We start from the raw sequence: 26,156 nt of genomic DNA on the forward strand, positions 1-26,156 counted from the left end.
TTTTGTTCGAATTGAGCAATTTTGGTTCGAATTCTAAGTTGTAGAACCAGAAAAATTAGAACATAAAATTGTTCGAACACAGTATATTTTTTTGTTCGAACACAGCTAATATTGTTCAATTCAGATTTGTAGAAAGGGAAAATGTAGAAAAAAATTTGTTCGAATACAATGTGTTTTTTGTTCGAACTCAGCTAAAATGTTCGAATTCGGAAATTGTAGAACGAGAAAACAAAGAACAAAAAATTGTTCGAAGACAGTGTAACTTTTTGTTCGAACTCAGCTAAAATTGTTCGAATTCATAATTTGTAGAACGAACATGATTTCATGTTGCATCTCAAAATTGTCCGAATAGATAAAAAAAAAATTGTTCTCCCTTGTATCATAGTTGTTCGATTTCAAGTTCTCGAGATTCTAATTAAATTTTGAGTTCTCATTACATCTTTAGGGTGAGGACAATGTGATAACTCAAGATACCAAAGAACCCTGAGAACTCCAAGAGCGAAGTTTTTTATAATTTTTTGTTCGAATTGAGCCATTTTTCTTTGAATTCAAATTTGTAGAACGAAAAAATGCAGAAGAAAAAATTGTTCGAACACAGTGTATTATTCGTGTTCGAACTTAGTGTAGAACGTTTGTAGAACGGAAAAATGTAGAACAAAAAATTATTCGAACAAACCACAAGGCTTGCCTGAGTGGCCAATGAGTTGCCCAATGAAGCACACCACCCGGGTTCAATTCCTGGCTATGCCAAATTGTTTAAAAAGGAAGTGTGACTAGAGGGTGCGCATAATGCACAATTCACCCGGTACCAGGTCTCGCGCTCGGGAGGCTTGATTACCCGAGGTTTTACCTTCTATGGGGGAGCCAATGTGCTCGTTTATAGGAGGGTTTCCTCGCTTACCAAAAAAAAAAAATTATTCGAACACATCGTAATCTTTTTATTCGAACTCAGCTCAAATTGTTTGAATTCAGAATTTCTAAAACGAACATGATTTCACGATGCATCTCAAAGTTGTTCGAATAGACCTAAAATTGTTCTTGTTAGATCCTTAACAAACACACACACACACACACACAATATATATATATATATATATATATATATATATATATATATATATATATATGTGTGTGTGTGTGTGTGTGTGTGTGTGTGTGTGTGTGTGTGTGTGTGTGTGTGTGTGGCGAGGATCCATGGAGAACTAGGGGGTGTAGAGAACCGAGAGAACTAGGCTTCATCTGCGTGCAGATTCAGCTTATTTTGAGTGCAGATTGATCGAACAGATAAAATCAACATATGACCTTCAATCTGTGTACAGATTGAATTCAATCTGTACACAGATTGAGTTCATCTACAAAATTCACCTGCTCAATCGAATATACAGATTCTTAAATCAATCAAATTAATGTTTAAAATTGATGTTACCTTGTTCCAATAACAGCGACTAGAAGATTTCGTGAAGCATCATCGATTAAAACAGCAACAAATTTCAGAATTAAATGATGAACAATATCGTCTCAACAATTTAAGTGAAGCAATCTACTGCGTCTCAGTTCGTGAGGTTGGAAGTCGAGTATTCAGTGGATGATTCTAAGCATCTTTCATGTTCACATCATCAAAAGAAATGATTTAATTGAACGTTTTAATTTCATGTTCATCTTCATGAAAAACGCTGATGTTCATGACTGATTTTCGATTTAATTGATGTTTTTGGCCAAGGATTCTTCACAAAATACATTAATCGCTACGTTTGGATCACGTAGGAACTGATTCGAAGCCTTAATTTCAACGATTGATGAACTTGATTGATTGAAGAAGAAACGGACAACAGAACCTGATTTTAATTTTTTGATTTTTTATATTTTTATGAAAATTACATGGTACTATAAGTTCTCTCCATACTCTAGTTATATATATATATATATATATATATATATATATATATATATATATATATATATATATATATATATATATTAGAGAGAGAGAGATGGATCAAATGAGAATTTTTTTGGTGTGAGAACTCTGAGAACTCAAAAATACACCGAAATTCGAGCAAAAAAGAGAAATTCGAGCAAAAATGAGACATGGGCTAATAAAAAAAGGGGTATTCGAGCAAAAAATGGGAAGGACGAACAAAAAAAAACACGGCCGAACAAAAAACGAGAAATTCGAACAACACACGTGATATTCGAACAAAAAAAATGCGGCCGAACAAAATGTTTTCTACATTTTAGATAGTCGAACAAAAAAAATATAGAACATATCGTTAGTCGAACAAAAAACCTTGTAGTCGAACAAAAATGTGTTCTACATTTTTGTATTCGAAAAAAAAAAATTTGTTCGTCCGTGTAAAATTTTTTGCTCGACTACAGTGATTTTTGTTCGTCCGTACCTTTTTTTTTCGTCCGTGTCCATTTTTTGTTCGAATTTCAATGTATTTTTAAGTTCCTAGAGTTCTCACACTAAAAAAATTCTCACTAGATCCTCTCCATATATATTATATATATACATCATTTTCATGCCACTATGGTTAACCAACACATATATTATTCGTTATTATACACCCTAGTGGTGGAATATTAAAATGTGATGCATGCGTTTCTTATTTTATTTTATTTTATTTTATTTTTTTCACTTGTTAATTGAACATTCATTTTAATAAAAGCAATTTGATATATAACAATTGTCAATAATGCTATGAATTATATATTATAGGAAGCAAACTTACTTTTTCTAATACATACAATATCGACGTTATCACTACACCAGTAATTAGAATTAATCCATGTTGCAATTGGTGATCGAGAAACCTAATTACCATGTTAGGTGCTAGTTAAACTAATAAACTCGATTTTGTAAATTATAAACAAACAATTTATTTATTTATTAATATAAAATTGATACTTCAACTTAATATTCATTTTGGATAAATTTGTCTTTTCAAAATCCTTTTTTTACTCGCTTCTAAAACAAATTTGTAGAAATTGCTAGTCTAAGTTATCATTCATTTTGGATAAACTTGCCTTTTCTGCAATTTTTTTTTATTTTTTTTTATTTTTTTTTTTTTAATATTGTAGTTTCAATAGTTAATTAATAAAAAATTGATACTTTAAGTTACTATTCACGTTGAGTAAATTTGTCTTTTCACAGTCCATTTTTTACTCACTTCTAAAAACTCACTTTTAAAGCAAATTCGTAGAAATTGATAGTCTAAGTTAGCATTCATTTTGAATAAATTTGCTTTTCCACTATCCTTATTTTTAAATCATCTTTGTAGTTTCAATAGTTAATTAATTGAAATTCATCAAGTCAAATGTATATTTCAAGAGGTTTCAAATCTGAATTTAGTGGTGGCCGAAGTAATTCGGCCGGACCATGTACATTAAAATACCGGTTCAGAAAGCTTGTCTTTTCGAGTAATCTGATCAGAAAAAACCTTATAATTTGAACTTTTATGATTAATGACTAATTTAATTTATAAAGAAAACATTATAGATTAAAATGATGTCCACGTATATAAGTATATTTTTATTTTTTCCCCGTTGTGTTATACTCCGTATTACTTAAAGCATAAGCATTTGATCGTTGATAACTAGTGAATTAAGTGGTCTTACTATGAAACCCACTTCGATATCAAAATTTTATTCTATGCAATTGGTTCCCTATCATAAATTGTCATGACCAATTATTGTTATGGCAATGCTAATTAGATTTAGATCGATAAGTAGTTAAAAATATTATTGATTAATCAGTTAGTTTGATTGTTGTAGACTTGGAATTTAATAATCTAAAGTAAATTAAATTACATTTCATTGAAGCTTGTGAATCGAAAAATATGAAATCCACTTTAATTTCAAAAAATTATTTTTTGTAATTGGTTCCCTATCATAAATTGTCATGACCAATTACAGACTAATTACAGAGGTGTCTTCGAGCATAGGCAAGATAGTCAACCGCATAGGACCTAAAAATTTGGAATGACTCAAAATTTTGAATATGTAAATATTTTTCTCAATATATTTAATTAAATCAAATAATAAAATTGTCAGTTAAAGTTAAAATACCTTGTTTTTAATAGTTAAATACAGTGTAAGTAAATAAATATATAAATTGGAGTACTATTTTTTATGCGTAGTAAAAAAAATTAACGTATATGTGGACCCATTTTTATTTTCATCTGGGATCTTTAAAATGTTGAGACGATTCTGACCAATTATTGTTATGGCTATGCTAATTAGATTTAGATCGATAGTAGTTATTAATATTATTGATTAATAATTAGTTGGATTGTTATACACTTGGAATTTAATAATAATCTATAGTAAATTAATTTTCATTTTATTGAAGCTTGTGAATCAAAAAATATAAAGAATTTTCTTATTGACAACTCTTAGGCCACTCCCTATCGTGGCTAATACTATTCATCCTCTTAACTGCCACATCAGCGCTACATCAACACCTAAATATTATAAGTAACTCATAAAATTCTATAACTAAACACTGCCTATCATGGTTAAAACATCTTCCTCTTAACTGACACGTCATTATTTAATTTATTTTTATATTTATATTAAATAACATAAAACTAATATTTTTATAAATATTAACTTGTACAACATGCATATTAACTTGTACAACATGCATATTAACTTGTAAATCTAATGAAAGGGGAGTTTTAATTTAAAAAGTGATTTAGGGCCCATATATCTTATAATCCATTCGTTATATTCATGGTGAATGTGTATAATGAATATGTATAATGAATGTGTGCCTATGGCAACCAACACATAATGAAGGATAATGAAGCCACGTAGTCCAGGTAACGAATTAAGATAGTACCATAGTGAGAGGTCTTAAGGTTGTCATTAAAAATCAAAATTAGTGTATAAAATGATGGTACATGGGTGGTTATTTTTCAAGGAAGTGGTTGAGTTTTATTAATGTACAAGTAATTCTAGCATGTCTTAATCTCTTAATGATAACTCTTAAATAGTCATTAGAAAAATTTAAAATATAATAACAGAATGTTTTGAATAAATGATTTGTGATTGTGATTTAACATGATTAAACATCTTTAAATAAGAATCAGTTAGTTCATTTTATTAAAACATTTTGGTGTGATATAAACAAATTGAAGATAATCGTAAGATAACCGCTTTCGAGTTTGTCAGAAAATTATGCAATTCGGATATGGCACATCCGATTTTGTGAAACCCTGATGGAAACCCTAGTTTCCTACATAAACACTCACCTAGACGAGTAAAGTACAAACAACAAATTTTCTCTTTTCCAGCTAAAAACTCACTTTTGCTCCAATTTATTTTTCTGATTTCAAAAAAAATAAAAAAAATAAAAAAATAAAAAAAAAATTAATATACGAAGTGTATGATTATATAAGGCAAATCAGTATAACCAAGTGTTGTAATGTTGTTGATCTCGATAACAATAACCTACATGTTGCACAAGAGTTCTAAATGTTTGAAAATTTGCAGCTAGATTGTTTATCACGGACAACTTTCGTGTTTATTCGGTCGTGTTCATGATAACTATAGTTTTTAAAAAAAATTTAAACGTACCGTCAATTTAATACATTTCAAGATTGATGTCATACGTTATGTTTGGACATTGAAAAACTTCAAAGATCCCTTAGTCCTGACTGACCTAGGCAAAATTTTTTACTCTGATGCTGTTAATTTTTCCAGAGTAGTATGGTTAATCATTTCACTGAAGTCAATATAGGTGAAGTTGTTCGCACAACTACTAAGTTTCACTTTAAAACAATTTGTCTAACACATCATGTTATTTGTGTTAGTCACCTTCGTAAGAATGTCAATAAATTATATGATATTATCCGTAGTAACATATTGTGTCGATAAGCAACTAAAAATTATGTGCTTGTAATAAAGGTCATACTGATGTTATAGATACTTAATTGTATCCATTTTAACGTCGGATAAAATTATTGCTTTGGATGCAAGAGGCATTGGATACTGAGACAGATTTGATACCTTACGGGATGTTACTTACAAACATATGGCGTTATATTAACGTTACCAATACTGGTCAGTCATACAATGTGTGAAGGTTACATGATCATATACATAGCATTGTATATGCATGTTTTAAGTATTAAATGCTGAAAGTAGAAGTTACGCGAAGTGTATTTGAAGGGTTTGAGATATTTGCTGAAAATAAGGATAACGGATTAGTTGCCGCATTAATCAAAGATTGCGGATTGTTTTGCTAAGTCAGCGCGGATGATTAGACAATCCGCAGACCGTAAATATTCTAAGTACTATAAATAGAGAGCCTGGCCTCTCATTTATAAGTTGTTGATTCTCTGCCATTTTCCCAGACCTTTGTAATTTTCCCTTGTGATCTTGCCCAAGAAACTTTTACATTGAGTTAAGGTGAATTATTCTAATTAACAATCAAGACCGGGTCGGGGTGGTTGATCACTTGATTGAAAAGTGAAAGACGATCACCAAGGCCCAAAATAATCATCAAACATCCCATCCTCCATCTTTATCATTGCACTCAATCCTTAATTAAGCAATTCATTAATTATGGATTGATCAATTGGCGCCATTCGTGGGACACGTTTTAAAATTAAGCTCGGAATTTCTTGTTTTGTGCTATCAAAACAATTAATTGGCTTGTTTAATTCTAATCGTGTATTGTTTTGATGATTCACAGGTGTATACATTCATAATCTGTGGTAACTTGCTTGTTTTTTGAAGTAATGACCGATAAAGGAATTGACAGCGGTATTGCTGTCGCTATGCAAGCAAATGCTCAAAAACGGGGAAGAAAGTGAAAATTAGCAAAAATGTTTCAAAATTGGCAATCCGCGCCAATAAGTTTTCCAAAAATGCAAAGCGACGATTTCTCTGAAATGCCGATAGTAATATTGTGCAAAATCGCGCAGACTGGAATCATAATTATGAAAGTTCATGTTGATAATGGCAGCAGTGTTGACATTGTTTATGAGCAATGTTTTGTCCAACTTCCAGAGAGTATTAGGGCGAATTTACAACCAACCGCAGCCTCGCTAACTGGTTTTGCGGGAGAATCTTCATTGCCTATGGGATTATTGCCTTTAGATGTTGAGGTTTTTGATGAAAATGATGCTAGTTTAGCGCGTCAAGCACGGCTAGATTTCTATGTTATGCGGACTTCTTCTCGCTATAACAAGATATTGGGCAGATCTGCGTTGGGAAAATTTGGAATCGTTCCATCTACCATTCATGGCATGGTTAAATTTACAACGCATAAAGGCGTCGCGACGATAAGTTCAGTGAGCATCATGCCTATTTGTGCGGCTGTTAATGTGAAAAGTGCAGTTCAAGAAACCGCTGATGTTGCAGACAACATGGTAGTGGTTAATCCTGAATATCCTAATCAAAAAATTAAAGTTGGATGCAATGTTAGTGCGGATACCAAAAAACAAATCGTGCAGTTACTCGTGCAGCATATGGATATTTTTTCTTGGTGCGAAAATGATATGACTGGTGTTCCGCGTCATATTGCGGAACACAGACTTAATGTATACCCTGCTTTAAAACCTGTAGTACAGAAGCGTAGAGGCATGGCCCCAGATCGAGCTAAGTGGCTATGCGAAGAAGTAACAAAGTTGGTGGCAGCTGGTATTTTGCGCGAAGTTCAATATCAATCATGGATTACGAACCCAGTTTTGGTATAAAAAAAACCCTGATGGCTCGTGGAGAATGTGCATTGACTTCAAGGATCTAAATAAAGCGTGTCCTAAAGATAATTATCCGCTTCCAGAAATTGATTTTAAAGTGGAATCGTTACATGTTTTTCCATATAAATGTTTTTTGGATGCAGCGAGGGGATATCATCAGATCCCAATGGCTAGGGAGGACGCAGATAAAACCGCTTTCCATACAGGCAAAGACATAGTTTCTCACATAATGATGCCTTTCGGTTTAATCAATGCGGGTGCAACATATCAACGGTTAATTGACACTGCGTTTGAAAAACAAATTGGGCGTAATCTCGAGGCTTATGTGGATGATTTGGTAATTAAAAGCACAACGCAAGCGCGTATTTTAAATGATATGCGGGAAACATTTGATACGCTGCACAGAATAAATATGAAGCTTAATCCGTTGAAGTGTAGTTTTGGTGAAACTGAGGGAAAATTTTTGGGATATCTTGTTACTGAGCAAGGTATTCAAGCTAACCCAAAGAAAATCGCGGCCATTGAAAATATGACTGCGCCTAAGATGGTTAAAGAAGTGCAAAGTTTGACGGGGAAGTTTGCCGCGTTAACGCGTTTCTTGTCTAAAGCCGCTGAAAGGCAATTACCATTTTTCAAAACTTTGAAAGGCTGCTTGAAACAAAAAAAGCTTTGTTTGGACAAGCGAAGCTGAAGTCGCGTTTCAGGAAATGAAGAAGTTATTGAAAACTTTGCCTACGTTAACAGCGCCAATTGATGGCGAAACTCTTTACCTTTATATATCGGTGGCAAATGAAGCTTTTGGTTCAGTTTTCGTTGCGAAAAGGGATAAAATACAAAAGCATGTGTACTTTTTCAGCAAAGCTCTTGCAGGAAGCGAGATAAACTATGCACCTATTGAAAAACTTGTGTATGCACTCATATTAACATCACGAAGCTTAAGAAGGTATTTTCAAGGGCAGCTAGTATATGTGCTAACTAATATGCCAATCAAGCAAGTCTTAACAAAACCAGAAATATCTGGTAGGCTCGCATTGTGGGCAGTGGAATTAGGCACTTATCAAATTTCTTACCTTCCGCGCAATGCTATAAAGGGCCAAGTTTTGGCCAATTATCTCGCAGAGATGTCTGGTGAGTTGGAGGTAATTAATGAGCGAACATAATTAAAGCCAGCTCAAGGCGAGACATGGGATTTATTTACTGATGGAGCCTCATGTACAGAAGGTGCTGGTCCGGGTTTAGTGTTAGCAAGCCCAAGTGGTGAGGAGCATACGTACGCGTTACGTTTCAATCTTGATGTAACAAACAATGAAGCGGAATATGAAGCATTGCTTGCAGGTTTAAATATTGCGCATAAAATGAGTATCACTAAGTTGCGCGCTTTTACGGATTCGCAGCTAGTGGCAAACCAGTTTAACGGATCTTTTGAAGCACATGACTCCTCAATGCAAAAATATTTGAAGTTGTTGCAAGAATCAACTGTGCGGTTTAAGCATTTTAAGCTTGCCCAAGTTCCAGGAAGTCAAAATAAGAAAGCGGATGCATTAAGTAAGCTGGCCGCTTTAACATTTACACATTTTCAAAAGCAAGTTTGGGTTGAGGAATTGCCAGGCAAATCAATAGATAATGATTTAATGGTAGCGTATGTTGTAGAAGAACAGCCAAATTGGATGGAACCAATCTTGCAATACATCCGCAATAATGTTTTGCCAAATGATAATCGAGAAGCTCGTTTAGTTCGAGAGCGGACACCAATGTATATCATTCAAAATGACATTTTGTATTGTAAGTCATATTGCGGTCCAATGATGCGGTGTGTTGGCCCAATTGAAGCAGAAATAATAATTGATGAAGTACATAACAGTTCCTGCACATTGCATTCAGGATATAAAACTATCGCGGCTAAAATTATGCGGATGGGTTACTTTTGGCCATCCTTATATCGCGATGTGGCAAAGATTGTTAAGCGGTGCAAGAGTTGCCAAAGGCATGCGCCGCAGAATAGGATGCCAAGGCATGATATGATTCCCGTTAATTCGCCATGGCCATTTACAAGTGGGCTATTGATATCGTAGGACCATATCCTGTAGGTCCTGGCAATGTCAAATTTCTAATTGTGGCAATTGACTACTTTACAAAATGGGTTGAGGCTAAGGTGGTTCGCACTATCACCGGAGTGCAAGTGCGTAATTATGTTTGGGAATATATTGTTTGCAGATTTGGCATTCCACGCGAATTAATTAGCGATAATGGTGCTCAGATAGCGAAAGATCCTTTTAAAACATGGTGCACTGATTTAAACATAGTGTAAAAGTTTACGTCAGTGGTACATCCACAGGCTAATGGCTTGTGTGAAGTAACTAACCGCGACATTGTAAGCGGTATTAAAAAGTGGTTATATGAAAAGCGCACTGGTTGGGTGGATGAGCTACATAATTTATTGTGGGCGCATCGCACTAATTTCAAGAAGATTACAGGGGAAACACCCTTTAGTTTGGTATATGATTCTGAAGCAGTAATACCCGCTGAAATTCTTGTGCCAATGCATAGAGTTGCTAACTTCGATGAGGAAGCAAATGGCGAAGCATTAGGCGAAAATTTTAATTTCATTGAAGAGCGAAGGTTAATAGCTGCTATCAAAGAGGCAAATAATAAACACCAAATCACAAAATATTACAACAAAAGAGTACGCGCATTGTCTTTTGATATAGGAAAATGGGTGTTGTGAAACAATGATGCGAGTAGAGCAGAAAAACTTGGTAAATTAGGACCTAACGGGGAGGGTCCTTATCAAGTTGTGGCACTTAATGCGGCAGGATCATATAAACTCGCAGACATAGAAGGGCGAACTCTCCCTAATGCGTGGCATGCTGCTTTGTTAAAGCGATATTATGCATAACTTGGCAAAAATAAAGTGTTGGCCAATGCACACATGTATTCAAAGTACAAAATGAGATGTCAAACCTGCATTTGCTATTTTTCTATGTGTTTTTATTTTAATTTTTGCAAGTCTTGATCACACTTGTAAGAATATGAGAAGTAAACACTTGTAAGAATATGCGAAAAATTTATTTGTATTGATAAAGAATAATCATACTTTGCGGAATACTTAGAGTTTGTGAAATATTCTACAATATTTTGTTGCGTAGTGATGAAATTGCCCACTTGCGCAGAAATTAATTATCGCGAAAGGAATTTAATTTCCTAAGTATTTAATTTTGCCATACTTAGATGCTTCGCGGTGCTAATTGATTACCTAAGGATCGTTTTAGCGGACTTAGAAGATTCATAACGAATAAATATATGTGCATACAGATTGTTTCGCAAAAGTACATTCTTATTATGTGCACGATAATAAAAGTTGGAAATTGCAAAGGACAAGTCCGTGTTATGAATATTACTGATAAAGTGCTATATAAATATAAGTACTTGCAAAAATATACAAATAAGCGAAAATTTTATTAATAATAACGCAGAGATAGCTGCGTGCTAATTTTACATAGTACATTTTCATTCCTTAGATAAATCAAGCTTGATGATGTCATCTGCAGTAGCATCATCCTGCTCGCTTATCGCTGTAATTTTTGGAATAGGAATGTCCGCTATGTTTTCCTTTGCAGCGGAAAACGCATTTTGAGCGTCTAATACAGAGCATAAACGATCATCTATTGCAGATAGTAGTGACTCTGGCAAAGGGCAGTGCATGGCAATCTGATCCATGAATTCCATCCTCTCGCGCAGTTGTAGCGCAGCTGCATATGTTGAAAACTTTGCGGAAATAGGTTGCGAGTTGAGAATTTTTCTCAACAACTCCGGTAAATGTTGGCGAAGCTTTGTGAATTCAAGCTCCGCAGACGCTTTAGCAGCTAGAGCGTTGTCCCGCTCTGCAGTTAGCTTTGCAACATCCTCTGTTAGCGCTTTAATAGTGGCTTGAAAATTATTTTCTTTATCTGCTGCAGCAGAAACTTGTTGTTTTAATTCATCAATAGCAGTTTTTGCTACAGTGAGCTCATAAGACAGATCAACACAGCGCTTTTCGCTGTCTGCAGCTTTAGCCTTCTCAGTCAGATATTTGGCCTTTTCAGCCTCAAGAACATTGAAGAATTGTTCTTGACGACACATCATGTCGTATGCGGAATTGAACGCCATGTAAAAATATTGCACGAAGCAATTTTGTGCTTCAGGTGCAGGAAGCTTCACGAACTCGCGGCGAAGCTTGTTAGGAATTGCCAGCTTCATCTGATGGCGCTGGTCTAGTGCCACAGAAGAAGAGGCGCAAGTATATCCTGATAAACCGTCAACTCTCACCCCATAGGAGTCGGGTGGAGTGCGAAACAGTTCGGTGATTTGATCAAAAGTGTTCGGGCTGGGAAAAACTGGGACATCGGTTGATTCGCCTGTAATAAGACACAATTTATAAATTAGCAAAGAAATATAAGCATCGCAAATGTTGTAATCATGAGATAATATTCAGGACTTACCCATTTATTGATCACCCTCATAATCGGATATGACCGGATTATTAAAAAGGGTAGGGTCGCGATGCTTCAACTTTTTGCATTGCGACGATGGCGGCGTCTGGTATGGGCGTTTGGCAGAGCTCGGCTTGGTGAGAGGTGATTTGGAAGTTAAGTCGACAACTGGAATTGGCTGCTTTTCCTTTCCAGATGATGCCGTCGATTTCGATTTCGGACTTGTTAGTAATTTGGTAATCAGCGTGTTAGGACCCCGAAATTGTATAGTGTTAATGTGAAACATGCTTAAATGACAGTTCCTTAGAAGAGGGCTATATAAGGAACCTAAGTAGTCCTAATTAGATAGCCATTGCATTGTAAACGAGTTCTAGAAGTTGTGGAATATAAATCTTATTGATTCTTTCTCATACCGAGTCTCCTTCATACATACCGAATCTCATTCTAACTTGTCTTTTCTTCTAATCTCAACATGATCTGACCTATCATTTGGTATCAGAGCCTCCATGGAGTGATATTACATCACTAGATCGATCCAGAGATTGAATATTACAGAATCTGAATACTCTCAGTATATTGAATCAGATTCGGTATATTCGAATCTGATAATCTGACGTTCAGATTCTTGTGATAAGTTCAGCGAAGGTGTATTAGGTTGATTAGAAAGAGTTTCGATCATCATTACAGCTTTTTAACATCAATTATGAAGAATCAAGTTGATTTTTAGAGTTCGTGGCTAAAGCTCTCGGTATTGATCAATTCCAGCTTGATTATGATTTTTAGTAAAGATTTGAGGTTTCATTGTGATCGTGAGGTGTTTAATCACATTTCTGACGGTTTTATTTCATAAATTCTTCAAGTTTTGAAGATTTGGTCGACATTCGGTATTGTAACTGCCATACCGAATCTGCTTCAAAGTTGTTAATTCTCATTAAGTGTTGCAGATTATGGTGTGTTTGTGATTCTATCACATTCGGTTTGATCATACGTAGCTAATTAGTGTGGTTTGAGAAAGGATTCGATTGAATTTCTAAGTTTTCATACTTAGACTCGGTATTGTCAACTGCTACAGTTGGCATTCGGTATCCAATACATTCGGTATCTTTGATATTTTGTGTGCTACTAACTTGTTTCCTTGTGCAACAAGGTTACCGAATCTAATTCAAAGAAATTGGATTGTATTTGCATTCAAAATCATACAGAATTTAACTACTGAGTCATATACTGAATCAGGATCTCAGTATCACTTAATACATTGGTTTTAAGTGTTCTAAGACTACAAATCTTGTGGTTACCGAATCTATACTGAATCTGGGTGTGTTGCTTGTGTTACTGATCAGTTTTTGATACAGAATTTGGTTTACCGAATATCTACCGAATCTGCTACAGTACCGAACCACTTACTGAATCTGCTACAGTACCGAACCAGATACCGAATCTGACATTTTTGTTAGATTATTGTGATCTTTCATCCTAGATTTATGTAATACCGAATCTTTACCGAATCTACCTCAATTTCAAGATGTCTACTCAAGATACTTTGATCATTGGATCAGATTCCCGTCCTTCAGTGTTGTTTGATGGCAAGTATACTCAGTGGCTTCACCGTATCACTTAGTACATAGACTACAAGGGTGAGAAAGCAAAATACATATGGGCTTCTCTGAAAGATGGTCTAGTTGTGGATTATCATCCGGATACTGGTATACCAATTCCACTCTATGAACTTTCTGGTGATAAACGTGAGAGATCTCAGGGTGACATAGAGGCAAAGAACATTGTTATGCAATCCATCCCGTATGAGTTGTTTGAAAATGTTGATAGCAACACCACAGCAAAAGATATATGGGAAGAGATCAAACGACAACAAGAAGGTTATGACATGTCAGATGTTACTAAACTGAATAAGGCTCTGAGATTTTATGAGGATTTCAAGCAGGAACCCGAAGAACAACTCAAGGATACCTACCGTCATTTCAATGGTGTCCTCAATGAGTTGAAAAGGTGCAAGATTATAAAAGTAAATGCTGAAGTCAACATGAAATTTCTCAAAAAGCTCAATGTTGATTGGCTTCCTTATAGAACCATTGTTCGATCTACCAAAGAGATTGACAAGTTAACTATTCATGAGCTTGTTGGAGTTCTTATGCATTACCAACCTGAAGTGTCTAAACTTCAAGAAGGAAGGAAAGGGTCTTCTCGCGGCGATCCACTTGCCCTAATTGCCAAAAAGAAGAGCAAATTTTTTACGACTTCCAAAATCCTGTCCAAGAAAGTGCTTGTTGAAGAATCAACTGATTCTGAAGAGTTGAATCTTTCTGATGTTGATGACTCTCACCTTGAATTAGTTAAGATGTCAGCCATTTTCACAAAAGCCTTAAACAAACACAAGTTTAAAGGCAAATCAATCAATCAACGCAAAAACTCATCGTCTTGCTCTTACTACAAGAAAGCTAATCAATCAAAACAACAACGTGCTGATGATTCCAAGAATGATGATTCAATATTTTTCAATTGTGGAAAAGCTGGTCATTACTCTCGTGAATGCAAGATGCCTAAGAAGAAGGATGCAGCTTACTACAAGAAGAAAATGTTGATGGCGAAGATTGTGGAAACTGGGGGAGAGCTGAAACCGGTTGATGATACTTGGTTTAACAGGACTGATGATTCAGATTTAGAGGTAGAACATGCAAATGTTTGCAAGGTGACTAAGCTCATAAAAGCAAAGGAAGCAATGGAGAATTCCGACTCAGCATCTGATGATGAGGTACAATCATCTGAAATCTCACCCGATTTTATAAAAATGCAAAATGATTTGATGAAAAATCTGGTCTCAATGTCAAAAGAAGTCAAAGGTTTAAAATCTGAAAACAAGGTTTTAAAAGATAAAATCAAACTTACTGAGACCAGACCATCTTCATCTAAATTACAATCGAAATTGCAAAGATTGAATGTTCAACTCAGCTCAACAGAAACTGAGTTGGAAGATCTTAAAAAATTAATTCATCCGATCAAAGTCGAAAGGACAGATTGTCGTCTAAAATCAGAAGGACTTGCAGAAAAAGTTCAATTTTTGAAAAAAGATCTTTCTGATTTGAAAAACCAACATGAACCTACACTTTCAAAGCTACACAAGAAAATTATTCAATTGGAAGACACCATAATTGAAAAGAACACTGAAATTTCTTCATTGTCAAAAGAGTCTTTTCAAATGAAAGCACAACTTGCTCGATATGAGGAAAAACTCTATCGAACAGAGCAATCCAAAGCTATCATTGATATGGAACTTTCAAAACAAATAATTTTCATGAATAGACCAAAAACGATTCATGGTGAAAAGTGGGGGTTGGGTTATGAAGATCCTAAGATTTTAGATGATGCTTCCAAAAAGATTCCAGGATTATATCATTTTGATTATTTTCAAGCTAGTTTACCATCTCATTTTGTGCATGCTTCTGATGCTGATTTTGATGATATTATTGTTAATCGCAAATCTAAAAAATACCATCAAATTAGCTTAATGTATGAGAAAATTAATGCTAAAATGGATAAATTAAATCCTGATTTCTTGAAGGAACTTGTTGAAACTGAAAAGAATGTGCAATGTGCTAATTATGTGCCTACACGTAGATTGGTTTACATTCCTACATTCATGCTAGAGAAATACATTTTAATGCTTGAGAATGAACCCTAATTCTAGCATTGTTAACATAGATAAAGTGTTTGATGAACCAAATTTTGATGTGAAACTAATTCTACCGGCTTTACCTGCATGTTCTGATAATGTTTTCTGTGAAGACCTAGCACATGAACTAATTGTCTTCTTTAAGACAGAATCTCTAGGTCAAACTGTTTTAGATGTAAAGATAGAACCTCGAGAAGAACTACCTGTTGAAAATTTGATAGACTTTAATGCAACAATTGATCCTATGAATGAATTTTATGCAAACATACCTGCTGTACGAAACTTGAAACGTATAGTAGCTATACTGGAAAAGGAAAATGTTGATTTGCAACTTAAGTGTCAATCATTAGAACAAATGCTTGCTTTGTGTGATAAATTGTCTTCACTTCCTAAGAAAGAATGTACTTATGATTTTAAGGAAGGTGAAGTGATAGTTTCTGCTGATAAATTATGTATTGAGATTAAAAGCTTAAAACAAAAGATAATTCAACTGAAACAGGCTAACACACTTAAGCAACCATTTTCTGTTGAAACCAATGTGTCTGAATGTGTTGGCAGGATTACTAAGAAGGGGAAGGGGATAACAACATCTAAGGATGCAAAACCCATTACTATTCTTAAAAATCCTCTACGTTCTCAATTTGGTAAATGTGTTTAAAAAGTTGCACCTTCAACGCAAATTGTTGTCAAGAAAGTTCATTCTCAAAATGGTTCTATTTCAACTGAAAAGATTCCTATGATTCCAATGTTAAATAAATCAAAGGAGAGTCTTTTAAAAAAATCAGTCAAGTCTACACAACACACGAGTCCTACACCTGATTTGAGTGAGTATGATGCAAAGGAACCTAAAATCAAATTAAAAATTTTGCAAAATCAATCATCTCATGTGTCAACTGAAAAATTTGGATGTCTAACTAACAGAGGTTTTTTATGTGTTACAGGTCATAATCCAAATTTGACTTACAAGTCTGTATGGGTTCCTAAGTTAACGACTAATAAAGTAGCAAACAAACCAAAGCAATCTCTAGTCGACCTAGGAAATCATCACATGTTTTTCAATTTTCGTCTGTGAACAAAACATCTGCATGGAATAAGTTGTGTGTTAAGACTTCTGATAACGATGTAAAACTTGATATTGCGTATGATGCTTCATGTAATGTGGTTTTAAATGATGCCTTATTGTCTAAATTGCATGATGCTTTACGTGACTATCTCATTATTGATCCAAAGTTTATTGTTGGTACTAACTGAAGAGGACCCAAGAAACTTTGGGTACCTAAACTCTAGGAAATTAACGTTTACAGGGTTTCGACGTCTGTGTTTGATATATCGATTCCGGTTGCTCTCGACACATGATGGGCGATAAATCCTTGCTTTTCAATTTCGTTAACAAATTCTTAGGAACAGTTACATTTAGAAATGATGAGATTGCAGCAATAACGGGTTATGGAGATTTTGTGAAAAATGGCATAACGATCAAATGAGTATCATATGTTGAGGGTTTGGGGTGCAGTTTATTTAGTGTCAGCCAATTTTGTGACGGAGATCTCAAGGTTTTGTTTGAACGTCTGTAACACCGGCCATTTTTTTTAAACACAACGGAAGACTTATTAACAAACACACTATAAGTCACGACATTACATTAATCTGAGTAATTAAGTTTAAGTTTACACAACGGTGTTATGTTATTACAAAACATTATTTATACAAAAGTCCACATCAGAGTTGGGCTGTCAAACATGTCTTCTGCAACAGCACCCATCCCGACTAGCAGTACCTAAACCTGCAAGGGGAGAATATGTGGGGGATTAGCGCACCGCTAAGTGAATGAAATCTATCTAACAGATATAACTTAAGCCACACACAAGCTATATACTAACAACAACACTTGCTAACTACCGACTAGCAAACAATAAGACAATACGAGGATCGGCGACTTGTACGAGCACACGACTCCCAGCTAATCGGGCCTGAGTCTACCGATAGTCCCTGCTACTCAATTTCACAGTATAGTTATCCAGATGCAGGGGGTGCATCGTTCACACTATACTTCACAATTAGTAGCCTATGGACCCAACCTCCCCTAGGCACGGTTGTCCTCATACGGACTCTAACCTCACCTAAGCACGGTCTCGAGTCCCCAGTCTCCCTAGGCCCGACTGGTGCCTTTCACACAGTGTACACATAATTCACATACAACATCAGGCATACTATATTATTCTAACATGGCAATTTCTATACTATACATGGTAAAAGAGTCAACCACAGTAGCATGATATGCTACTTAAACTCTATCCGGAGATAGACCCACTCACCGAATACCAGCAACTAGCTCAGATAATCTATCACTGAGCGGCTTCCTTATCCTTATCACCTGAACATAAGGCAAATCAAGTTAGTTTCTGTCCGTTAACACAAAACAACACAATACAGAAAATTAGTCACAAAAAGTGCCGCTAAAAGTCCACCTAACACTTATGCATTTTCAAAATTTACATCCTGAAAATCATAAAAACACGCGGACAGCATAATGGCTATAAATCAACACTTAGTAAAAATTTCACTGCCAAAGACCATCGGTCGATGGTCCCATCCATCGGCTGATCGTCAACACACCATCGGTCGATGGTCTTCCCTAATCGGTCGATCGTCAGAATTACATCCGCTGGTCAGAAGTCATACACTATCGGTCGACGGTCTGCCCACCGGCCGATCGTCCCTCACCATCGGTCGATGGTCAACGACCATCGGACGAAGGTAGTTCATCAGCTGCAATAGCAGCAAAGTGACGGGTTTCAACCCAAAATCACCAAATCTCGACTTTGGACACGTTTTTGACCTCAAAACTGAGCACAACTCCTACACTAAACTTTTTGGAACATAAACCCACAACATTCAAACACAAACAACATCAATTTCTACTAATTTGACACAAAACCCCATTTTAACAAAAACTAACTTAAAAACCCATTTAATCACAGATTTGATCATGAAATCTTACAAACCTTACCTTGTTAGAATCACAATGACACAAGGAATGTTTTGACACCAAAATCAAGCTTCAATTCGAGATCAAATGATTTAGGGTTTGAGATGGTGAGGTTAGGTGAGAGTGTGAGTGAGAGAAAGGAAAAATCAGGAAACCTCAAGAAAAGGAGCTGGTCACCAGCTTTTATTTGTGTTAAAACACAATACCCCATCACACACGGGTATTTACCAGTTATCTGATATCTTTCGCACAAGATTAGGTAGCCCAAACGAGGTCTAAATAAAATAAACAAACCTGTTCTGAGACCCTTGTCACAAACTAGTCACAACACAAATATAATAAAACAATAATAAAATAATTAAAATAGAAGCACTTAAGACTAAGCACAAACCCTAAGGGCAAAATAGGCAACTTACAACTAGCCCGGGTTTCAGTCTGTTACAACGTCGTCAATGCTCGGTGCAATCCACCGATGGAAACGATCTCCTTGTTGGTAAAAGTTGTGCTTAACTTTATACTATTGATCTCAATGATGCACCATCACATGAAACCATGTGTTTGGCTACTCGTTCAACGAAGGAGAATTCATGGTTATGGCATCATCGGATGTCACACCTGAATTACAAGGGTGTTAATTGACTGGTCTCTAAAGACTTAGTTGATGGTATTCCAAGCTTTCAATATGATAAGCATCATGTGTGTCCATCATGTGCGATGGGTAAGCTGAAACGGACTAATCATCCACTTAAGAAAAACCCCAGTACTTCATCGTCTTTGCAATTATTGCATATGGACTTATGTGGACCCATGAGAATTTCTAGCCTCGGTGGCCGGAAACATGTGCTTGTCATAGTTGATGACTATACCCGATTTACATGGATTTTTCTTCTGAGGACTAAGTCAGAAACCCCCGCCATTATCATTGAGTTCATTAAAAAGACTCAACGCTCTTTTAATAAATATGTTAAGAGTATCCGAACTGATAATGGGACGGAATTTAAGAATGACCTGCTTGATAGTTATTTGAAAGACCAAGGCATTGAACATCAGTTCTCTGCTGCACGAACCCCACAACATAATGGAGTAGTCGAACAACGTAATCGTACGTTGTGCGAGGCAGCTCGAACAATGCTTACTTACTCCAAACTACCTCCAAAAATGTGGGGGGAGGCCATTTCCACTGCATGTTATACCCAAAATCGCTGCATCATTAATAAACGTTTTGATAAAACTCCTTATGAGTTATTATATGGTAGACGCCCGAATTTCAAATATTTTCGTGTCTTTGGTTGTATATGCTATGTGCTTAACGATTTTGACAGCCTTGGAAAGTTTGATCCTCATGGCGATCAGGCCATATTTCTCGGTTATTCTTCGAACAAAGTTGCTTATTGTGTCTATCACAAACGGACAAAGACGATCAAGGAAAGCATTAATGTCAAGTTCGATGAGTTATCAATAATGGCTTTTGAATAACTCGGTTCAAAACCCGATCCTAACCTGGCTATTACTTCTTCCGCGCAAAATTCAATTTTTTGAAGAAGGGTGTTCCTACGGTAACAACAGAGGAACTGGATATCTTATTTGATAGTCTTTATGCTCGTCAACGGAGTTCAAATGTTCATGCTGTACCGGCTACACCAACACAGTCAACTACTGTGGAGACTCAACCAAGTCTTTTTTATGAAGATACAACACCAACTGATTCACCTGTTGCTTCTTCATCCTCCCTCCCACCTCCTATTATTGATAATCTTGAATCTATTCAAGATTCATCCGTTGATACAACTCTAGTTGTTTCTCCAGTTACTCAAATGAATCCATTAGAAAGTGTTACATCAGCACAAGCGGATCAAGACTCAACGTCAACACCGGTTGATGTTTTAATAGATACCACTGATGTACAACCTCTTCCACATAAAAATCGATGGACTAAAAGTCATCCGATAGATCTTATTATTGGTGATGCATCTGCTCCAGTCTCAACTCGAAGGGCCACTCGAAATATGTGTTTATACACTGCCTTTCTTAGTAAGATTGAACTAACAACGGTTGCTCAGGCTTTACTAGATCCAAACTGGGTGGTAGCAATGCAAGAAGAGATTAATCAATTTGAACGATTAAAAGTATGGCGATTAGTTCCAAGACCAGCAGGTCAACGACCAATAGGGGTTAAGTGGATTTTTAAGAACAAAAAGGATTCTGATGAAATTGTGGTTCGAAATAAGGCACGTCTTGTGGCTAAGGGATATCGACAACAAAAGGGTATTGATTATGACGAAACGTTTGCTTCGGTTGCTAGGATTGAGACTATTCGTCTTTTCCTTGCATTTGCTTCTCATATGAAGTTCACGGTGTTTCAAATGGATGTCAAAACTGCTTTTCTAAATGGTCATCTTCAAGAGGAATTTTATGTTGATCAACCAGAAGGCTTTATCGATCACATTCATCCAAACCACGTCTACTACTTGGAGAAAGCTTTGTATGGTCTGAAGCAAGCACCGCGTGCATGGTACGAGACCTTGACAAAGTATTTGCTGGATAATGGCTTCTCTCGTGGAATGATTGATACAACGCTATTCATCCGTAAAAACCACGGTCACATTCTCTTGGTTTAAATTTACGTTGATGACATTATTTTTAGTTCTACATCCCCGACTTTATGCAAAAAATTTAGTGACCTTATGGCCAACAAATTCGAAATGAGCATGCTTGACCAGTTTAATTTCTTTTTGGGGTTACAAGTAAAACAATTACCAAACGGGATTTTTATCAGTCAAACAAAGTATATCAATGATATGCTAAAACGATTTAAAATGACTGCTTTAAAACCAATGACAACCCCAATGAGGACTTTACTGGATGCTGATTCTAATGGGGAACCCTTTGACATTACGCTTTATCGAAGCATGGTTGGCTCTTTAATGTATCTGACTGTAAGTAGACCAGATATAACACTTGATATAACTGTCTGTGCCCGCTTTCAGTCGAACCCTAAGAAATCCCACTCCAAAGCGGTTGTTAGGATTTTCCAGTACCTTAAAGGTACACCTAACCTTGGAATCTGGTATCCTCATGGATCTGATTTCCATCTTACTGCTTATACTGATGCGGATCATGGGGGTTGCCATGTTGATAGAAAAAGCACATCTGGATCAATTCAGATGTTGAGGAATAGGCTAGTTGGTTGGTCATCCAAAAAGTAGAACTGTGTGTCTTTGTCAACATCTGAGTCTGAGTATATTGCTGCAGCTCACTGTTATTTACAAGTTTTATGGATGCAAACTCAACTTTTGGACTATGGCTTTAAGATTTCTAAGACCCCAATTTACTGTGATTCCCAAAGTGCTATAGCAAGTACAAGCAACCCGGTCCAGCATTCTAAGACTAAACACATAGATATTCGTTATCATTTCATTAAGGACCATGTAGAAAAAGGAGATGTAGAGTTATAGTTTGTACCTACCAAAGTGCAATTAGCTGACATGTTCGCTAAATCATTGGATGAACTTAGGCTAAAGTTCTTGATCAAAGAGATTGGCATGGTAGAGTATAATGCTTAATTTTCCTTAGTTCTATTGGGACTTATACTTGGGATCTTGTGTTTAGAGGGAGTAGATACTTTCTAGGGGGAGCAACTGATTTCTTCTGATTTAAGATATTATCTTTCAAGGGGGAGCCTTTAGATTTATGTTAACTTCCTGGGTTTCTTTTTTAATGGTTACGAAAGGGGGAGGTAACTCATTCATATCATATTTCAAGGGGGAGTTAATTTATTTTCTTGGAAATATATCAAAATGTTGTTTTACTTTCTTGTATATCACATTTTGAGGGGGAGAAAAAGGGAAAAAATGAAAAAAAAAATTGATTTTCAAAAGTGAATTTATAAAAATATTAGTTTATATCTGGAATAATTCACTAAGGCTTGTATACATCTCAGTATGCAACCCGTTTTAACAATTGGTATCACTGAAGATTTGTACTTTGTACATAATTTAAAGTTTTTCTAAGTACAAATCTTGTTTTGAAAAAATTAAAAAATTGGAAAAGACAAAATCCAAAAAGATTTGAATTTTACTGAATAAATGCTACTTTTAGCATTATACCGAATCTGACAACCAACAGTACAGATTTGGTAAGTTCAAAATTTTCAACAATTGTCTCAGAAATGTTTTTCATTGAAAATGTGATAATCTTGAATGATTTTTGATAAAAGATTTGTCAAAATTTGAAGTTAATTTGTTTAAATTTGAAAATGGACTGCATTCGGTAAAATAGGCCCATTCGGTAAGGCCCATGTTTTCAAAATCATTCGGTATCTATAAATAGGAGGGTCAAAGTCAAACTTTCTCTCACTTTGAGTTAATTGCATACCGAATCTGAATTACCTTACCGAGTCTTCCTAATCTACCGAATCCGTTCTTCTGTATCTTCAAATTCTTGGTATTTCTTTGTTTTAATCAAATCAAAGTTGCTCATATTGTAGATCTGAGATAATTGAATGAATATTAATCAGAAAATATTACATATAACAAGATTGTGACACTTAATTTTGAAAAGTGTATTATACCGAATCTGAGTTGAATATCTTGATTCTTAAGATTAAACTCATATGATTAGGATAATTAACATGAAATCTTGTCAAATCTATGTTAAATTGCTGATATATCAATTGACCGAGTCTGGTTACATGTTTAATTGAGTATTTGATGGATTCTGTACATACCGAATGTGTTCTTGCTACAGTACTGAGGCTGTTTAAATGATTAACATGTTTTTCTGATTTGATTGAGTTGTTAATTGATTATGATTATGTTTTGCATGATATGAGACTGATTATGTGATGTGCTAGCTGAGGCGTATGAAATACTATTATTGTTTACTACGAAATATGACGAAATATTACACAAGTTTTATTTAATTTATTACAGATGGGATCTACCTAAACCTTGCTACAACACTATAGGAAGTGTACCTAATCGTAGAGTAGTATAGTTTTTAGTAAGTCCGGTTCGTTCCACAGGGAGACGGCTTATGTTACACTATATTTTAAACAACTATATTTGTACAAAATATATATAATTATATATAATAATATAAAAAGGGGGATTTACCATTTAATGACCGGTTTGTCGATTTTAAGTCTTATATCACAATTAAAACCTAATGCAAAATATTATATATAACTTAATTTAAAGCGTAAAATAAATAACGATATTTAAATGACGAAATATAAAATTGCGATAAGAAATGAAATGAAATAATTATGCTTATTTAAAATTCCGTAATCATGATGTTTAATGCTTTGATTTTAATTTATTATCCTGGGTTAATTGTCCTTTGTCCTGGATTATTTGATAAGTCCATCTTGTTTTGTCCATAATAGTCTAACGGTCATAATTATAAAGTGCGAGGGTCTTCGCCAAATTAACCTTATACCCGAAGTCAAATATTCCAACTAATTGGGGATTTGAACTGTAATAAGGTCTTAATACATTGTTAATGATTACACCAGGTTATCGACTGCGTGTAATCCAAGGTTTTAATACTTTATTAACAATTACACCAATTATCCTTGAATGTAATCCACCCCTGTTTTAATGAGTCCATTGGCTATTAATCCATCCCCATGTCCGGTCAAATGAACAATTATTAGTATTTATAGATATCCGGCCTACCGTACCCGATCAAGCATATGTGGTTATATATAAATACGTCAAGTTGTAAATCTCTATATTAAATTAAAAAAATATCATTTAGTTAATCAAATATAAAGCCCATTAATAGCCCATAGTCCAATTTCCACAAGTGTCGGTCTTTTGTTCAAACCCCAATTATGGTCCAAAGTGTAGAGACCCGTCCTAATCCACCTGGACGAATACATTACATTTGGTTACATCGCGAGGTACTTGACCTCTATATGATACATTTTACAAACATTGCATTCGTTTTTAAAAGACAAACTTTCATTTACATCGAAAGTTGACGGCATGCATACCATTTCATAATATATCCAACTATAATTGACTTAATAATAATCTTGATGAACTCAATGACTCGAATGCAACGTCTTTGAAATATGTCATGAACGACTCCAAGTAATATCTCTAAAATGATCAAATGCACAGCGGAAGATTTCTTTCATACCTGAGAATAAACATGCTTTAAAGTGTCAACCAAAAGGTTGGTGAGTTCATTAGTTTAACATAAATAATCATTTCCATCATTTTAATAGACCACAAGAATTTCATTTCTAGTTCTCATAAATATACGTCTCATGCATAGAGACAAAAATCATTCATATGGATTGAATACCTGGTAACCGACCTTAACAAGATGCATATAGAATATCCCCATCATTCCGGGACTCCCTTCGGACACGATAAATTCGAAGTACTAAAGCATCCAGTACTTTGGATGGGGCTTGTTGGGCCCAATAGATCTATCTTTAGGATTCGCGTCAATTAGGGTGTCTGTTCCCTAATTCTTAGATTACCGGACTAAAAAGGGGCATATTCGGTTTAATAATCTAGGCGTAGAATGTAGTTTTAAGTACTTGTGTCTATTTCGTGAAACATTTATAAAAGCAGCGCATGTATTCTCAGTCCTAAAAATATATATTGCAGAAGCATTTAAAAAGGGAGCAAATGAAACTCACTATCCAATATTTTGTAGTAAAAATATTCATACGACGGAACTGAACAATGCAAGGTTGGCCTCGGATTCACGAACCTATATCATTTATATATATATATTAACACATATAATGGTAATCGAACAAATATATATTATTATTAGTGATATAATTGTTTTATGCTTCATTAAATTCATTTATTAGTATTAAAAATAATTTCTTATTAAGGTAGTTTAATAATTTATTTATAAAATCAAAACTTTACATTAAGGTCTTTATGATAAAAATATATAGTTTAATTAATAATATCTTATTGATATAATATAGTAATATGTAATATTAATATAATTGTTATGTAAAAAAAATATCTTTTTGTAATAATACTAATAAGAATAATAACAATAATGATAATGATAATAATAATAATAATAATAATAATAATAATAATAATAATAATAATAATAATAATAATAATAATAATAATAATAATAATAATAATAATAATAATATTATAAATGTTAATTTTAAAAAATAATAATTTTAATAAAGATAATAACTTTACTAAAAGGTTAAGTTTTAATAAAATTTATAGTTTTAATAAAAATGATAACTTTGATAATTTAGTTATAATGATACTTTTAATACAAATAATAATAATAATAATAATTCT

At 34.7% G+C, this 26,156-nt stretch overlaps 2 protein-coding genes across 2 annotated transcripts; both read left to right on the top strand.

Annotated features, from left to right (window-relative positions):
- The first annotated feature begins 6,875 nt into the window (after nt 1-6,875).
- On the top strand, nt 6,876-8,400 carry LOC139889539 (uncharacterized). Its single transcript, XM_071872486.1, has 2 exons — nt 6,876-7,650; nt 7,853-8,400. Exons 1-2 carry the CDS (start codon nt 6,876-6,878, stop codon nt 8,398-8,400), a joined length of 1,323 nt encoding a protein of 440 aa, XP_071728587.1.
- Nucleotides 8,401-8,416: 16 nt separating this feature from the next.
- LOC139889540 (uncharacterized) lies at nt 8,417-10,605 on the top strand. Its single transcript, XM_071872488.1, has 5 exons — nt 8,417-8,837; nt 8,928-9,683; nt 9,797-9,888; nt 10,045-10,328; nt 10,452-10,605. Exons 1-5 carry the CDS (start codon nt 8,417-8,419, stop codon nt 10,603-10,605), a joined length of 1,707 nt encoding a protein of 568 aa, XP_071728589.1.
- Nucleotides 10,606-26,156: the final 15,551 nt, after the last annotated feature.

Source organism: Rutidosis leptorrhynchoides, chromosome 2, assembly GCF_046630445.1.
Source record: "Rutidosis leptorrhynchoides isolate AG116_Rl617_1_P2 chromosome 2, CSIRO_AGI_Rlap_v1, whole genome shotgun sequence".
In the NCBI taxonomy this organism is placed as follows: Eukaryota; Viridiplantae; Streptophyta; class Magnoliopsida; order Asterales; family Asteraceae; genus Rutidosis; species Rutidosis leptorrhynchoides.

Bases quoted from the DNA above. Each gene is read 5' to 3' on its own strand.
- LOC139889539 (XM_071872486.1), top strand. From the start codon at position 6,876: ATGCAAAGCGACGATTTCTCTGAAATGCCGATAGTAATATTGTGCAAA. The intron at 7,651-7,852 runs GTATTTTGCGCG...TTTTGGATGCAG, and splicing joins AACAAAGTTGGTGGCAGCTG to CGAGGGGATATCATCAGATC.
- LOC139889540 (XM_071872488.1), top strand. From the start codon at position 8,417: ATGAAGAAGTTATTGAAAACTTTGCCTACGTTAACAGCGCCAATTGAT. The intron at 9,684-9,796 runs GTTGCCAAAGGC...CATATCCTGTAG, and splicing joins GATTGTTAAGCGGTGCAAGA to GTCCTGGCAATGTCAAATTT. The intron at 10,329-10,451 runs GTTAATAGCTGC...TGATGCGAGTAG, and splicing joins AATTTCATTGAAGAGCGAAG to AGCAGAAAAACTTGGTAAAT.